Source organism: Mirounga leonina, unplaced genomic scaffold (assembly GCF_011800145.1).
Source record: "Mirounga leonina isolate KUSES-001 unplaced genomic scaffold, KU_Mleo_1.0 Mir_152, whole genome shotgun sequence".
Taxonomy (NCBI): domain Eukaryota; kingdom Metazoa; phylum Chordata; class Mammalia; order Carnivora; family Phocidae; genus Mirounga; species Mirounga leonina.
The window spans coordinates 6,510,790-6,529,329 of record NW_023270380.1 but is presented as its reverse complement, the minus strand read 5'-3'; the positions used below and the strand labels follow the sequence as shown (position 1 = coordinate 6,529,329).

Below are 18,540 nucleotides of genomic sequence, written 5' to 3'. Positions count from 1 at the left end.
TCCAGACCTATTTGGAAGGTGGGAGCAGGGAGGCTTGCTTGTGTCTTATCTCATTTGAGACATACAGTAACCCTGCGAGGTAGCTCAGGTGGGTCATGGGATGAGCTGCACATTGTAGAGAAGGAAACTGTAGAGAAGGAAACAAGTCCCACAGCTAAGGGACTTGTCAGAATTCACTCAGCTAGTAAGTATGAGCTGGAACTTGAACTCAGATCCTCTGACTTCGAGTTCTGCGGTCTGTAGGCTCTGCCACGTTGGACAGCACTTCCTTCTTCTCCTTTCTTCCTTTATTCATTTGATGGTATCTCATCAGCCCTTGTTCTGCACACTTTTGGGCTAGGTTTGTGAGGCTGCAGTGATGAGTGGCATTGCACAGTGGTCTCTGTTCTCCAGAAGGTCACTAGTGCATTCCACGACTCACTACGGTGTGATAGGACTTACCAGTGCACCAAGCTACTCTCCACCACACGACACCACTCACTACTGTGTTGTTTGTGAGAAAAGCTGGTTCTTCGCCCCTATGGAGCAGGTTTCGTAACTGCTTTTGTCCTCAAGTAAATTTTTTTCTTTCATTTAATTTTTAATTATAGATGTTTCAAACACACACATAAAAGGGAGAAAATAATATCATGAGCACCCAATGTACCAGTTGCTTGCCTTTTCCATATTTGTTTCCTTAATTTCCCTTTGCTGATGTATCCAAGGTAAATTACAGTCTTTGTGATTTACATCACTAAATGGTTTAGTATGCATTCCTAAAATAAGAAGAGCTTTCCCTGTATAACCAGCCTACTACTATCACACATAACAAAATCAATAATAATTTCCTATTATCAATTTATGTCCATTCCATATCAGAGCTCTCCAGTATTCCCAAAGCTGTCCTTTATAGCTAGACTTACTCAGACGGGTCTAAAGAAAGACAAGCATTACATTTGACTATGTCTCTTTAGTCGTTTTTTTTTTTTTTTTTTTAAGATTTTATTTATTTGAGAGAGAGAGAGAGCACGCGCGCGAGCAGGGAGGGGGCAGTGGGGGAGGGAGGAAGAATCTGAAGCAGTTTCGCACTGAGCTCAGAGCCCCATAGGGCCTCGATCTCATAGGGGCTCAATTTCACGACCCTGAGATCACGACCCTGAGATCATGACCTGAGCGGACACCAAAAGTCGGATGCTCAACTGACTGCCACCCAGGTACTCCTCTTTAGTCTGGTTTTTTTTTTTTTTTTTTTTTTTTTTTTTAGAATTTATTTATTTATTTGACAGAGAGAGACAGTGAGAGAGGGAACACAAGCAGGGGAAGTGTGAGAGGGAGAAGCAGGCTTCCGGCTGAGCAGGGAGCACGATCCCAGGGTCCTGGGATCATGACCTGAGCTGAGGGTAGATGCTTAAAGGCTGAGCCATCCAGGCGCCCCTCCTTTTTAGTCTGTTTTAATCTTGAGCTCCCACATTTGATTCATCAGTTTATTTAAGAATCACTGCCTATTGTCCTGTAGAAGGCCCCACCTTCTACATCTGTTTCTTTGTAATGTAGTTTGGCTTGTTATTCTATCTCCGTATTTCTAGAAAGTTGGCAATCTTGAAAATATTCAGGTTAAATGTTTTTTTTTTCTTTAGAAAACATGTACAATTTTATTTTTAAATTAATTTTGGAACTAGATGCAAACGGTTAAAAAAACTTGTAAAAACAGGGAAAAGGGAAATTTCCTTCCAACCCTGTCCTCGAGCCCCATACTTCCCTCCCTAGAAACAATCACTGTTCATGAGTTTTTTTAATCTCCTTGCAGAGAGATTCTCAAATGTACAAACATATATATATGTACAGCCACCCCCGATTTTATATACCTCCTTGATTTTTTAAATACCAGCTTTATTGACATATGATTCACATATCATAAAATTTACTTTATACAATTTAGTGATTTTTAGTATATTCAGAAAGTTGTACGACCATCACACTAACTATGGAATATCTTGATTGCCCTCAAAACAAACCTCATATCCTTTAGTGGTTACACCCCCCCTCCCCCCAGCTCCCACACTCCCTTGATCCCTGGTAACCACTAATCTACTGTCTGTCTCTATGGATTTGCCTGTTCTGGACATTTCACATAAATGGAATCATACAATATGTGATCTTTTGTTCCTGGCTTCTTTCACTTTGCATAACATTTTCAAGGTTCCTCCATGTTGTAGCATGGATTAGTACTTTATTCTTCTATGGCTGAATAATATTGTTGTTTCGTCCATTCATAAGTTAATGGATATCCAGATTGTTTCTCTTTTTTGGCTATTTATGAATAATACCACTATGAATGTTTGTGCACAAGTTTGTATGTGGACATCTGCTTTCAGTTTTCCTGGGTCTGTACTGAGGAGTGAAACTGCAAGTGAAGGGGCTCAAAACAAGTCTCCCTAAAATGTACCACTTTAGCATGTGGGTTATTTTGAGTAGAAAGAAATCAAGATCCAGCAGGCTCAAGAGAAACATTTGCCCCCACCTTAACTACCTGGAAGAATGTAAGTTGGGGGTCTTTCCCAGAATGAGAGTTTTTATCAGAGGTAATTTTTTTTCTGAGTGACCCATGTATGTGGCAGGGCAAACATCTAATTACCAAACATCTACTCTTATTGTCCTGTGAATTTCCCTACTCTCCTATCGCATTCCCTAGCTTAGGGTGGCATATATACCTTATTTTACCTTCCTGTCTCAGAATACCCCCTGTATGTGGTCCTGTACGTTCAAAATTAAATTTGATTTTGTCCTGTTAATCTGTCTCATGTCAATTCTTAGACCAGTCAGAAGAATCTTGGAGGGTAGAGGTAAATTTCTCCTCCCCAAACTAGGTCATGTGGTAACTCTGTTTAATATTTTGAGGGCTATCAGTGGCTGCACCATTTTACATTCCCACTAACAATGTATGAAGGCTCCACATTCTCTACATCTTCTGTCAACACTATTTGGCTTTTTGATTCTAGCCAACTTAATGGGTGTGAAGTGGTATCTCACTATTGTTTTGAGTTGCATTTCCCTGATGACTGATGATGTTGAGCATCTTTTCATGTGCTTATTGGCCATTTATATATCTTCTTTGGAAAACATTTATTCAAGTCCTTTGCTTATTTTTTATTTGGGGTATTAGTATTTTTATTATAGAGTAGGTTAAACCTTATTTAACAAGAATACTTCATGAATGAAGTCATATATGTCATACTGTGTAACATCAGGAGGCAAGTGATGTCTGGTTATTGCTGTACTAACTGCTACTATTAAGGAGATGAAAGCCAGATCGTGTTTGTCATGTTTTCCCCCTTGTGAACAGCAAGCAAGCTATGGGATGAATTATGCAGCAGCCCCCTTTCCCACCAACCTTTCAGCTAATGCTTAGCATCCACTGATGATTTTGCCTGAATCAATTATTAAATTAAGTGCTGTCAAGTGGTGTCTTTGTTTTGTTGTTTGCATTTTTGTTTCTGTCATTCTTTCTACATTTATTAGCTGGTGGACTTCTATAAAGAGAAGCTTCCCCTCATCAAATGGGGCTTTTGGGTGATACTGGCATATGGCTCATTCTGGAAAGGCAGATGGGTACTTAATTCTTTCTCTATAATTTCTGATGTTCAAATGAGGGGATTGGTGTTCAGGTAGAGTGGTGGTGTAATCCAAATTAGGGGAGTTTCTGGGGCTCCAGTTGGTAAACTTCTGATGTCTACCTCCAAAGTGTCAAAAGAGGAGCATGCTTCTCCCCAGTGACTGAGAGTTTAGACAAGCCCTTCTCCACCCTTCCCTGACTGGCTACTGTTCTGGAATATGGAGGGACATTTCTACCTCTTCTTTGTTAGACACACTAGAAGTGAACATTTAAAGACTCCAACCTTTTTTTTTTTAAGATTTTATTTATTTATTTATTAGAGAGAGAGAAACAGCATGAAAGGGGAGAGGGTCAGAGGGAGAAGCAGGCTCCCTGCTGAGCCAGGAGCCCGATGCAGGACTCGATCCCAGGACTCTGGGATCATGACCTGAGCCGAAGGCAGTTGCTTAACCAACTGAGCCACCCAGGCGCCCCGACTCCAACCATTTTTTTTTTTTTAAGATTTTATTTATTTATTTGACAGAGAGAGACACAGCAAGAGAGGGAACACAAGCAAGGGGAATGGGAGAGGGAGAAGCAGGCTCCCCGCTGAGCAGGGAGCCCGATGCGGGGCTCGATCCCAGGACCCTGGGATCATGACCTGAGCCGAAGGCAGACGCTTAACGACTGAGCCACCCAGGTGCCCCGACTCCAACCATTTTTAAATGTTGGAAGGTAACCTCAGGTAGAAATTTCCTACAGAAGAGATGAGTAACTGATCCAAAGTCTCTCATTAGATATTAACTGGCATAGATTGAAAACACTGACACATCTCTTAACTATTACTCCTAGGTTGTCCCTTGTTTTTATATGCTAAGACTTTTGTTTTTATTTCTAATTCAGGCCAGAGCCATTTCTCTGGCTGTGTGGGGTTAATGGAAAAAAATTGCAATTTGGACTCAAGAGTTTTGTTCTGGCACTTCTAGTGTATGATCTTAGGCAAGACCTATAAACCGAAACTCATTTTTTCTGAAATGGAGAACGAAGATGATATGAATGCCTACTTTACTAGATTTAATCAAATAACTGGAATAAAGATGCTTCATAAACTGTAAAGTACCTAGGGTCATGCCCTAGGTCCCTTAGTTGTCCTAGGCTTGAAATCAGTCAACCTCCTCCTTGATTGTATTATGGACTTGGCTGTTTCCTGGGCTTCTTTCTCAAGTTTTTCTTTCCTTAGGCCCTTTTAGTTTTTTCACTTTTTCTACCTACCCAGTCTTTATCCATAAAGCCATCCCATGAATCTTTGCAACTTCCACGACTTTGGCTCGTGATTCTTCTCAACTAGCCAGCCAAATATAACAGAGCAAAGGTTATGGACGCCAGCAAATGTGGGTTCAAATCTTGGTTCCATCACTTGCCGGCTATGTGATATTAAGCTAAATTAAGTCTCATTCCCTTGTCTTTTTTATATATGTGAAAAGAAGGATGCTTGTATTACATTTTAAAAAATGCAGACAGCTTTAGTAAAGGACCTCAGACTCAGCAGACACTCAGTAAATGTTTGTTGCCTTTGCATTCTTTACCCCTAATAATTTTACCTTAAGTTCCTGCTTCCTCCCACCCATGGAGTTCGCTTTTGCAACTGCAGGCAATTTCATTGTCTTCTCAGTATAGCTATTTGCATTTGTAAAACGACCCCATTTGTTTCTTATTTGTGCCTACCTCAAGTATTCTTAACCACATCTGCTTTGGAGAAAGCTTTCCCCCACTATTGCAGGCTGCTTTCTGCCCTAGGGACTGCTACTAGACTCATGGAAGCCTAAAAAGACGGTCCTTTCAGTTTCTTCAGTGTGCATTTGAATATAAAGAATCTAACATGTAATTCATTGAGTGTCTGCATTTTGACTTTCTCCAGTGATTCCTGCTGTCTTTAAAGATGAACATGAAACAGGAAGTGCTTTTTAAAATGGGGAACACTCCTCCTTATGAGTTAGTTGCTCTGTCTACCCTCCTCATCATGTCAGCTGAGTTGAAACAATTGTACATAAGTGGCTCCAGCTGTTAGCCATGTGGTGCTGGGCATTTTCACCCTGGGGTGTTTTGTGATAGAAGTGGCGTGTTCTGCCCTGTGCAACTGGATGAAGAGCCTATTGTCTGGTGTGTTCCTTGGAGTGAGAGAATAGATATGTTCTTTCTTTCTTTTATTTTTTGAAAGTAATCTCTACTCCCAACATGGGGCTCGAACTCACAACCCCGAGATCAAGAGTCGCACGCTCCACTGACTGAGCCAGTCAGGTGCCCCTAGATATGTTCTTTAAAGGGGGCATTAAGTTGTGCTAGTAACACACTGAACTGAGGTTTAATTTTGCTAAAGGAGCTGTTTTTTCCCAGTGTAAACCATAAGTAAGATTTCAGGGCAACATTTACATTGGTCAGTGGACTGAAAGTAGCTGTTTTCAATAAAGACGTGGTGTAGACAATAATATAACATCATTATTATTATTATTCTCTCAATACTTCAGACAGGCTTTCTCAGGAACACATTCAATCCGTAAGAGTTTTGTGGTGTAATCTACAGCAAAGAATGTGCTGGTACCATTGGGAGTCAGAGCACCTGAGTCAGGGCTCCAAGGTACTAATTGTGAACTGTTGCTAAAATATAAACTGAGGCATATTAAAAACTTTAAGAGCTTATTCGAACAAAAATAAATTCTAATTGAGCAGTATCCAAAGTAGCAGATAGAAATGAGCTCTGAGGAGCTGTACAAAATGAAAGACTTTAATGGCCAGAAGGGAAGAGGAACAAGGAAGTTATACTAGGTGAAAAATAGGATTGGTTATTGCAAGGTCCCTTTCCTTTAGAGGATGGGAAGGATCTGTCCCACAGATTTTCTAACTAGTGCTAGTCAGGCGATTACTGATTGGTTTCAGATTCCATTTTTGGGAGAGCCAAAACTGTAATTAAGTTAAATCTTGGTTCGTAAGAGACTCTTAACTATAGGAAATAAACTGAGGGTTGCTGGAGGGGCGGGGGGTGGAGTGATGGGGTAACTGGGTGATGATGCACATTAAGGAGGGTACATGATGTAATGAGCAGTGGGTATTATATAAGACTAATGAATCACTAACCTCTACCTCTGAAACTAAAAAAAATAGAGTCTTGGTTTCTGTGATGTGGAGTCTAGCATAAGCGACTCCATTTGCGCATGTTATCTTGTGGGGGTTTGTTTTGTTTTTAACAATTCTCCCCTTTAGATCAGGCTCTCAGCCTGAGAGATGTGCCAGAAATTTAAGGCATTAGTGCTTCTCCCAGCTCTGAAGTTCTTGAATTTTTTTTCCTCATCCTCTGTGTGGTATTCACAGGTCATTATGTCTTTTTGCTGAATCTTTCTGGAGTATTTGCAGGTCATGACCTTGGGTTTACATTCTTGAAGTCAGTTATTCCCTTTGTTTCTATTCTGATGAGTTAGTCTTAAGAAGATCATTTACTTGGCGGTTAGTGTCTGCAAATATGCATTTAAAACTTTAGAGAGAACACCACAGTGTTTCAGGGAGACTACCATGATTATTATAAGCAGGATAATTCCCAATGTCTAGAGTGCACTTCGGAGCCATGGCACCCAAGAACCAAACCAATCAGAATCAAATAAGTCAAAGAAAGACCCCATTGAAGGAGCCACTTTCTTAAGCCAAGTGCTGCACATGGTATTGGCCAAGGCACACACACCTCCTTGCTCAGATAAAAGATAGTCAAGGGGTGCCCTATTATCAAGAAGAATTTTGGGGAGGGAGTCTAAGGATTTTTGTTGGGTAGGTGCTGCTTTAACAATTGATTCAGATAGGCACCACACTTTGGAAGCATTGTCTTCCCATGCATTCAGAGAGAACGCAAGTAGTGAAAAGGAAAAAGGAATAAAGACTTCATATTGGAGGTGAAGATCTTTTTTTTTTTTTTAAGTAGGCTCCACACCCAATGTGGAGCCCAGTGCAGGGCTTGAACTCGTGACCCTGAGATTGAGACCTTAGCTGAAGTTAAGCATCGGATACTTAACTGACTAAGCCACTGAGGCTTCCCAGGAGGTGAAGATCTTGATCCATGACCTTGGGAGGGCTGTCCACCTCCAGATGTCATCTGCTTCTGGGGAAGAGCCTCCCTCGTTGATATTAATTTTATATCTCCAGCTGGTGGGCTGTTCCAAGGGTCTGGAGGAACCCTTTTTAATTGGGAGATGTGGACCCATGGTTCAAGTCCCTGAAGTCTACTTGCTCTCTGGATGGTAAGGAGGACCTGGTATAGTCCCTTACAAGGAGGTTCAAAGGCAGTCTTTGTTCATAGTGATTCCAAATCAGAAGTGGGAGAGAAAATTGGAAACATTAGTCTGGAGTTGTAGCCAGACATTTGAGGAAACACAAAGAATTGAGGATCCAGTCCAGTTTATAGGGATTTAACAAAACCTCAAACACAGTGAACAGGAGTAGAATCTGACATCCACAAGGTTGTGTTACCAGTTTCTACTGAAACAATCACCCTTATTTCTATCAAAGATAATCATGCTAACTAAGCTGAAAAATTAAATTTGTCCAGATTATTTGCGTAAAGTACAGCAAGAATAGTGATTGACTGTATAGGCTCTTTTAAAATCTGCTTTGCTGGAACTTATTGTTGTTGTTTTAATATTTATTTATTTGAGAGAGAAAGCACGCACGTGTGGGGGGGGGAGGGGCAAAGGGAGAGGGAAAGAGAATCTCAAACAGACTCTACACTGAGCACAGAAGCTCAAGGCAGGGCTCGATCTCACGACCCTGAAATCATGACCTGAGCCTAAACCAAGAGTCAGACAGTTAACTGACTGAGTCACCCAGGCACCCCTGCTGGAACTTTTCATAAGGAATCTTAGGTTGGACTTTTAAAAGCCTCTCCAGACTAAGAAGCCAAGCTAAGGACTCCCCATGAGACTTAGCCTGAAATACCTATAGAGAAAAAGTACATGTTTAAATTATGTTTACAAAAGTAAACTTCACAAAATGAAAAATTAAAAGCTGGAAAAAACAAAGCATTAAGGAACCAGCAATGTCTCAAAAAAAAATCTATTAAAAAAACCTCAAATAATCCTCATCATTTCATTCAATCCAATGTTATTAATTCTTATTCTGCTTTAATCCAGATTCTCCATTAGTTCTGGAAATTTGTAGCCAGTTCATTTTTACAATCTTAAAGTTATCGGAAATGTGTACTCTAGAGTACTTGTCAGAGTCCTTTCTGTGAATCTTTCTGAAGGTGAAGCACTTTTGCAAAAGCGGCAGAGTAAAGTAACAGTCTGTATGTGACAAAAGACATAGAATGACCATGATTAAAGATCTGATGAGAGTTCCTTATAAGAGAACTGACAAGAAAATTTGATTATTTCTATGACATACAACATTTTAAGATAACAACTGGAATTGTGACTGATAACATTATACCAGGACATGTCAGATTTTTAGGAATTTCATACAATTTCTAGAGCACTTATATTAATAACATGCATCCATACAATATAACCTAAGAAGGTTTACTGTCACTTATTTGACAATGAACCCCATGTAATTTAACATACCAAATAAACCCAAGTAATATAACATCTCTTTTCTACGAGGTGAGAGACAAATCTTTTGAGATTTAATGGGGACCCTCTGGGGTCTCTTAAAATTACTTTGGGGTCAAAAAAACTCCATTTAGAATTTGATTTTTAGAAGATGTCAAAAGGCTTGAACATTTGATTAAATAGGATCACAGACTGTTATGATTTAATACTTAATTATCTATTTAGTCAAAGTGACAACAGACAACATTAAGGGCAATGTATTATTGGTTTCAGAGGTAGAGGCCAGCGAATCATCAGTCTTATATAATACCCAGTGCCGGGGCGCCTGGGTGACTCAGTTGGTTGGGCGACTGCCTTCGGCTCAGGTCATGATCCTGGAGTCCTGGGATCGAGTCCCACATCGGGCTTCCGGCTCGGCGGGGAGCCTGCTTCTCCCTCTGACCCTCTCCCCTCTCATGCTGTTTCTCTCTCTCTCTCTCAAATAAATAAATAAATAAAATCTTAAAAAAAAAAAAACCCAGTGCCATTACATCATGTGCCCTCCTTAATGTGCATCACCCAGTTACCGTTGTCCCACCTCCAACCCCCCATCCAGCAACCCTCAGTTTGTTTCCTGAGATTAAGAGTCTCTTATCGTTTGTCTCCCTCTCTGGTTTCCTCTTGATTCATATTTCCCTCTCTTCCCTTTGATCCTCTCTTATTACAGTGTTTGGCTTAAAATCCAATTTGTCTGATATAAGGATTGCCACCCAGCTTTCTTTTAAAGTCCGTAGCATGATAAATGGTTTCCACACCCTCATTTTCAATCTGGAGGTGCCTATGGGTCTAAAATGAATTTCTTGCAGACAGCGTATCGATAGGTTTTGCTTTTTTATCCAGTCTGATGCCCTGCATCTTTTGATTGGGACATTTAGCTCATTTACATTCAGAGTAATTATTGAAAGATATGAATTTAGTGCCATGTAATACCTGCATCGTCACTGTTTTTGTATATTGTCTGTTCCTATCTGGTCTGTTACTTTTGGGCTCTCTCTTAGTAATCACAAATTCTTTTAGTTTCTGTTTGTTCTGGAAGCTTTTTATCTCTCCTATTTGGAATGACATCCTAGCTGGATAAAGTATTCTTGGCTGCATTTTTTTCTCATTTAGCACCCTGAGTATATCATGCCAGTCCTTTCTGGCCTGCCAGGTCTCTGTGGATAGATCTGCTGCCAGTCTTACATTTCTACCCTTGTCCTGAGCCGCTTTCAGGATTTTCTCTTTTTCTCTCAGATTTATAAGTTTCACTATTATATGTTGGGGTGTTGACCTATTTTTATTGATTTTTGAGGGGGTTTCTCTGTGGCTCTTGGGCTTGAATGCCTGTTTCCTTCTCCAGATTAGTGAAGTTCTCCACTATAATTTGCTCCAATATACCTCTGCCCCTCTCTGTCTTTCCTCTTCTTCTGGGATCCCAATTATTCTAATATTGTTTCACTTTATGGTATCATTTATCTCTCAAATTCTCCCCTTGTGATCCAGTAGCTGTTTATCTCTCTTTTTTCTCAGCTTCTTTATTCTTCATCACTTTGTCTTCTATATCATTAATTCTCTCTTCTGCCTCATTTATCCTAGCAGTTAGAGCCTCCATTTTTTATTGCATCTCATTAGTAGCCTTTTTTATTTCGACTTGATGAGATTTTACTTGTTTCATTTCTCCAGAAAGGGATTCTCTAGTGTCTTCTCTGCTTTTTTCCAGCCCAGCTAGTATCTTTATAATCATTATTCTGAACTCTAGTTCTGACATCTTACTTATGTCCATACTGATTAGGTCTCTGCCAGTCAGTGCTGCGTCTTGTTCTCCTCTTTGAGGTGTGTTTTAACCTCTTGTCATTCTTGCAGAAAATAGTTGCTTTTCTATTTGTAGAGTTTCACCTCTTCTTTTCTTAGATCTCTGGTTGTGTTCTCCAGTGTTCAGAATGGTTTGATAGCTATCTAGCTGAATTCCTGGGACCAGACGAAACTAAGGTCTCCTACTTCACAGTCATCTCTTACCTAATCTCCCCAGGGCACAATTTCCCTCCCCTGAGATCATGACCTGAGCGGAAATCAGGAGTCATATGTTTAACCTACTGAGCCACCCAGGCGCTCCTGGAAACTACTTTTAAGTAGACATACCATCAAACATCATTATTGTTGAAAAGTTCATTTCTAAACTTTTATCTTACTTGCATCTATTTAACTCTCTCTTTCTGAACAATTACATTTAGATCCATCATGAAAATGTCACAAGACCTTAAACTGCTTTAGTGGTATCTTAAGGTATCTTTTTTACTGACAAACTCTGTAACAGAGATATCAGGAGCTTCTTTGACTTTTAGTAAACCTATGTGGAATAAAAGTATTATATTTAATGCTGATAACTCTAGAGACAAGCTTGTTTTAGTTAAACCAACAAACTTAAACTAGCTTTTATTTATCAAAGATTATCCTAGGTCACATAAACTTGAAAAACATTTGGGTTAATGTCTATATTTCTGAGAGTACACTTGATTGATATAATGCGTGTTTGTCTTTAAGCCAATTAAATAGAGCTCTTTACAAATTAATTTTTGCATTACTATCTGCAGGTAGAAGAAGAATCACACATTTATAACATACATACATAAACATGCAGACAAATGCAAACAGAGATCTCCTAGTTTTTATTTTAAAATTTTAACTGTGAGATAGATATGAAAATGCAAAACTCACTAGTTTATGGAAGAACAGTTGGATCCAAATTTTGTTTCTGGCAGATGGAAAGTTTACCCGGTGAGATGGCAGGTGGCTAAAGCTTTTTAGTAATATCTGTGGGAGAGACTTAGAATTTGTATTTGTCCTTGACAAGTAATCTTACGGAGGCTGTGGACTAGATTTGTGGACTAGATTTTGAGCTTTTATATTTTGAAAAAGCCTCCTCCTCCCTCATCTTTTTTCCTTCAGTCTCAGGTGAATGTGAGCTGTGTTTTATTTACTTCCTGGGGTGTTTATATTTCAAGGACATGGTAAAAGGTATATCTTCTAGGGACAGAGAAGGAATGCAAGTTTTCTTCTAGGAGTTTTAGGGTGTATTTGTCTATTATCAGAAGTCTATTGCAATTTAAATTTTTCCTTCGTTCTCTTCAAAGCAGGAGAGTTCTGTTTCCAAAGTTCTGATCTTTTACAATACTGCAGGCATTCTGAGATGAATAGGGAGTTTTAGGGCATGGTAATGTTAGGTAGACTTTGGATTGTTTCTAGAGCTGTATTTCTGGTTTTACAAAGATTTGTAAGATAAGGACAGTTGCTCTTAATTCCGCAAACAATTGGGATGTAGCCTTAATGATATCAAGGAGCTGAACCTCCCATCTAAATACATTATCTTCAGTTTGCTTCTTTATATCAGGGGGAAGGTCTTCTACCAAGATGAAAATCAAAAGATTCTTGTGTTCTAGAATTAGAGGTGCTGTGTCTTTGGTATATTTTAGTAAATCCTTCCACAAAAGACTTCAGAATGTTTTTCTTTTCCTCTGGGTACATAGTTTCATTTTAGCTTAGGTGAGAAGGCCTAAAATCATATTCCTATCATCTCTGAATATCAGCTTCTAATTTGGCCAACTTCTGAGCATAGAGCTACTTTAAAAAATCCTTTCAAATATCTTGTCAGGTTTCAGATGACAGAAACAGTTAATATTCCTGGCATTATTGTACAACCCCTCGGATGTAAGAGGCATCCCCAAAGAGGGTGCAAAAAATACTACCTGCCCAAGAGAACTCCCCTAGCCACTCCCAAAGATAACCAAAAGAAAGAAGGACTTAGACAATTCTCCCGAGAGCTGGCCATAGTTGATAGGACCCTAGCTGCAACACACATCTCTGTCTAGCCAGATTTTGGGGGACCCCAACCTGACACAAAACCAGATAAATAAGAAGGCAGTAGCTACCTCTGGAAGAGAAAGGTTCAACAACCAAGGGGTACTCAAAAGTAAATTCGTAAATCACAATTCAAAGACCTATTGCTACAAATGTTTTTGCCTGCCAATCTGAATTTGGAAAGGAAAGGACAACATGAAATTTGACCTTCCTCCCTCAACCAGGCTCTGCAGGTAGAGATCTGGGAGAGCTGGCTTTGGCAAGAATTCTCACCCTTTGCCGGCTTTTGCCAGTTTTCCCAGGATCCCATCTGCATGCTCTGGAGTGAGCGGGGTGTCCCAGCAGGTCATATCCTGGTCACCAGAAGCAATAGAACAGGAAAAATAATTTTCCCTCTACTTTTTATGTTGAGTGTTTGGCTGAGACCCCTTTTTCTCTAGGATACCTCATAAATGGATAAGCTTATCTAGGTTAAAAGGTCTCCACTGTGGCCACTGTATTTCAAGATTATCTTTGCTGGGTTAACCTGTTTGTTCAGCCTTAAAACAAAATTTTATTCACCCAAGGCCTCATGCTGGACCCAGTCCAGCTTAAATTGGATCCAGTCTGACCCTGGACTCACATCTGGCAGATAGGTTTCTTAGGACTTCTTAAATCTATAGGTCCCCTCACCACCTTTTTTTCTTGAAATATATTTATTAAAGAAACTGGGTATTTGTCCTTCACAGTGTCCCATGTTCTGGATTTGGCTGATCATGACCCTATAGTATCACTGAACATGTTCTTCTGTCCCCTGTATTTCCTGTAAACTGGTAGTTAGATCTGGAGACTTGCTTGGGTTCGGGTCATCAGTTCATATTTACGCTGACTCTTTGTTTCAGTAATTGGACCACCGTAACACATAATGCGGTGATCCTTCAGGAGGCTCATCAACGGAAGTGACACAGCTTCAGGCACTATTTCTAAAACAACTGTGGTATTCAGGCCTTATTCTGTCTGAACCTCCCCACCCCGTTTTCTGGAGGAAGTCAGGAAAGGAGAGGACTAACACACGCCACGCAGTGTATAAGCTTTGCAGCTACAGCCGTGACCAAGGTGGACATGGTCCCAGCTTTTGAAGGGACAGACTGCCTCGTGGGGAAGTAGCGAGAGCCAGCAGATGAGTCAGTAAAGTCATTGCACTTTGTGGTCTGCACTTGCAAGGAAACAAACAGGAAGCGGGGACAGAAATGGGGGGTCCAGGAGTGAGAGAAGGGAGAAGGAGGGGTGAGGAGAAGTAGGCTCTCTTAGAGGCTGTACCCACTGAGCCCGGAGGTGAGAGCGAGCCAGTCACATGAATGCGTGAGGTGGCGGAGAGGGTGCTGCTGGTCGTTGGGATGGAGAGAGTGCCAGGGACCTCAGAGGTGGGACGCACGGCACATGGAGTGAGAAAGGGGAAGGAATCAAGGCTAACTCCCCAGTTTCCTGGCTTAAGCAACTGGTGCCAATGGCATGAATCTTTCAGTGGTCCCCACTCTGGTCCCCTTGGAGGTTATAGTACCCGAGTCCATCCTCCTGGCCTCCTAAGGTCCTTCCCTTTGTGCTCCCTGTGCTTCCACTGGCTTGCTCAACTCTAAGAAGATGGAGGAAAGGAACAAGACGGTGGGAGCATCCCATGCTTGACTGATTTGTGTAGTGGGACTGGCACCCAAATGTAAGAGAATATTGTTCAAGTTAGCCATGAATTGGTATATCTCAAACAGGCAAACACTGACGGGGGAGAAGTTTACAGCTAAGAGTCAAATGAAACTTTTGGATGTTCTATGACATCTATCTCTGATGTCATTTTTCATTATCACCAACAGCTGAATTGCATGTGCCATAAAAAAGGGCTCAAAAATAATTTTCCAGTACTGATACTAATGAGGGTTATATGGTCTGTGTCCAAAGCATTTGCAGTGCTTCTTGATACTTGTCTAAAAACTCGATTCCCAACGCATTCCTTGTGATAAGAGACACAGTCCTGTGCCCAGATTCTAAATACTAAAAGACACCGGGCGTTTTTCAGAACTGTTGGACTGACTTAAATCTCACTGGAAAACAGCTTTTTAAAACTGACTTTTCCACATGTGGCCTCCATGTGATCGCTTCCCCCCAGCGGCTGATAACTGCCAGCTTCTGGTGGCTTGGGAAAATGAGCTGTTTCCCACGCCCCCACACGTCAGCCCCACTGGGATGTCCATGCGGGGAGATGTGTGACTGGGCTGGCGGGACGAGAGGGTGAGTAACGAGCTGGCCAAGCTCTTTCCCTGACTCCCTTCTCCGTAGCCTGCCGGCAAGCTCCAGAAAATCACCCCTGGCGCCAGGTGGTGCTGGAAATTATTTATGCCCCTAAATGCCCAGGAAGACTGGTAAAGAGTGGAGGGTTTTTGCTAAGTCCACACGTAACTCCCAGAACTCTCATTCCTTTCCTGTCCCTGGGCCCAGATGCACTCCACCCCTTTGAACCTTTTCACCCAGTTCTTGGCCTGTTACAGGGTTTGCTTTTAAGTTCCTCTTCTTTGTGTCCGGCCAACCCCCTCCTCTAGTAATGAGGTCTGAAGGGAGTGGAGGAGAAGGCTGTGTGGGAGGAGGAGGGAGGGAAATAAGGGACTTGGAAAACCCACAGGCCTTCCAATCAACTTCTGAACAGGAAAGAGTCCCTTTTTTGCATTCATGTTCTTCCTATGCATCGCCTCTTAAAAGTGCAGACTAAGGGGCCATTTGCAAAGTCTCTCCCATTTGATTAGGGCATATATATATTTTTTTAATTCACAGATTCTCCAAGTAAAAAGCACTAAAGTGGTGTTCTATGTCATCAGTGGATTGTGCACTAACAAGAAGGGGGCAGTCAAAGTCTCATTCTTAGCATGGCTTTGCAGGAGACCCAGGTACCCCCACCACCAAGTACCCTCCAACATCAAGGGGCTCTTTGTCCCCTTCCCTTTTTCCCAAGCAGTGTGGGGGTTAGCTGGATAAGAACACCAGTCTCTTTTTATAGGCAATTAGAACTGATTTCAAGAAAGCTGTGCATAGTGATTAAGAGGGCCAACTTTGGAGTCCAGCTCCCTGAGTTTGAATCCAGGGATTGGTTGCTGACATTTACTGGTAACTCTGGACAAATTTAACTTATCTTACTTCCTCCATCAGAAAAATGTGGATAATAGTAGTATCTAGTCTTATGGAGTTCTTCTGAGGATTAAATGTTAATAAGAGGCCTGGAACACGGTGTTAGCTATTATTCTGACACATTATTCACAATAATTAATGATATCATAATGCCCCCATTCAGATTTACTTCTTTTTTAAAAGAGATGTACTTTTAATTTATTTTACTTACTATTTTTTTTAAGTAAGATCTACACCCAAAGTGGGGCTTGAACTCATGACCCCAAGATCAAGAGTCCCATGCTCTACTGACTGAGACAGCCAGGGTCCCCAAAGTGACTTCTTGACCTTTTACTCATTGTATCATCATTTGTGTGTGTCAGTCCTTCCCCATATCCTTCTGGATTGTGGGTTCCTTGAAGGGAGAGACTGTGTACTACCCATTTTGGGACCCAAAGCACTTAGCACAGCCCTGGTATATAACGATTACTCAGTGTGTTGGCTAAATTAGTGAAGGCTTTAATAATGGCTTAGGTTTGAGTGGTGCTTTGCAGGATGCAAAGCACGCACACATGGGAAGCCCAAGACTCGAAGTTCAAGACACGTATCCAAGGTCCAGTGATGGGTATGTGCCAGAGTCAGGTCCTGTGATCCTTGCTCCCTCCACCAGGCCATCCTGCCTAGGAGAGGAGTGCTGAATTTTAAAATTCAGGATCATGTCCTTCTCCAGTTCTGTTGTAGTTGACAGACGGGGGGTACCTGTGACAGCATTCTGTGCGTGGAAACTCAGAGTCCCTGAGGAGGACGTTTTTCCCCCTCTCCTCCTAACTCTGCTTTGTTTTGTACAGGTCACCACAAATGGTATGATTGCCATGAGTGAGCCCCCAGCCAAAGAATCCCACCCGGGGTACTTCCCCCCGACCTTCGGAGTCGTTGCACCTTTTCTGGCGGACTTGGACACGACAGATGGCCTTGGGAAGGTTTATTATCGTGAAGACTTATCCCCCTCCATCACTCAGCTAGCCGGAGAGTGTGTCCAGAGAGGGTTCCCAGAAGTCTCTTTCCAGCCGAGTAGTGCGGTGGTTGTCACTTGGGAATCCGTGGCCCCCTACCAGGGGCCCAGCAAGGACCCTGACCAGGAAGGCAAGGTAAGTGCTCTCCCAGGTACAAGGGAAAGTAGTCAACAGGTTGGTTTTGTACACTTTGGTCTTCCTTTTTTTTTTTTTTTTTAAAATACATTTTTTTTTTTTTAAGATTTTATTTATTTGCGAGACAGAGAATGAGAGACAGAGAGCATGAGAGGGAGGAGGGTGAGAGGGAGAAGCAGACTCCCCGCCGAGCAGGGAGCCCGATGCGGGACTCGATCCCGGGACTCCAGGATCATGACCTGAGCCGAAGGCAGTCGCTTAACCAACTGAGCCACCCAGGCACCCCACTTTGGTCTTCCTTGAAGGAAGGGAGACACTTGGGTAGGTCAAGAAGCCATCTCTAGGTCTAAAGTAACTTTTTGGGACATGCCTCTGTTTCTCCTTAGAAAAAAATAATTTTGCTCCACCATTTAATTTTTATAGTATTGCAGAGTAGAGAGAAACTGGAAAGGGCCAAAAGCACTCTAATTAAACAGGGGATGTTCCAGGTTGGTAGTTCCCAAAGTGGGTACCACAGAACACCAGTCCTACAACATAGTCCTTGAGAAAAAGGCCTCCCCTGGTCAGGTAAGTTTGGGAAATGCAAAACTTTATCTCCCCCTTGGTGACTCACTCTGAAAAACCCTGCAATAAAGAAACCTGCTTAATTTTTTTTTTTAAAGATTTTATTTATTTATTTGAGAGAGAGAGAATGAGAGAGAGCACATGAGAGGGGGGAGGGTCAGAGGGAGAAGCAGACTCCCTGCCGAGCAGAGAGCCCGATGCGGGACTCGATCCAAGGACTCCAGGATCATGACCTGAGCCGGAGGCAGTCGCTTAACCGACTGAGCCACCCAGGCGCCCGAAACCTTAATTTTTAAAGAAAACTTAGCAGTCCCCAAACCTTTTGGCCATACTCTTTTTTTCCCTCCCAAACAAGATACATTATATCCCGCAGAACACCCTTTGGGAAAGCCTGTTATTGGCCTGCAGGAAACATTTTGCTTTTTGTATCTGTCAGAGGACTCTACTTGAAAACTGCTTAAAACCTTACATTTCTCAAGTGTGTGCATTACCACTTGAGTGATGAACGCCCAGCTCCTTGTACAGAGCCCTTGCCCTGTCTTGGGCCTAATCTCCGCGCACCCTTTGCCACAGCTGTATCAAACTGTTTACAATTCTCTGATCATGAACCCTGCCCCCCCCCCCCACACACACACCTTGCATTTGCTGTCCTCTCTGCTTGCATCGTCTC

The 18,540-nt window shown here is 41.8% G+C and overlaps 1 protein-coding gene across 2 annotated transcripts in view; it reads left to right on the top strand.

The window, feature by feature from the left end:
• NID1 (nidogen 1) overlaps positions 1–18,540 on the top strand; it is a 78,391-nt gene that overhangs the window by 8,229 nt on the left and 51,622 nt on the right. For both annotated transcript variants that reach the window (XM_035008512.1, XM_035008511.1), the window contains exon 2: positions 17,007–17,306. In XM_035008512.1, the coding sequence (XP_034864403.1) occupies positions 17,007–17,306 (300 nt within the window). The remainder of the gene's footprint in view (positions 1–17,006; positions 17,307–18,540) is intronic.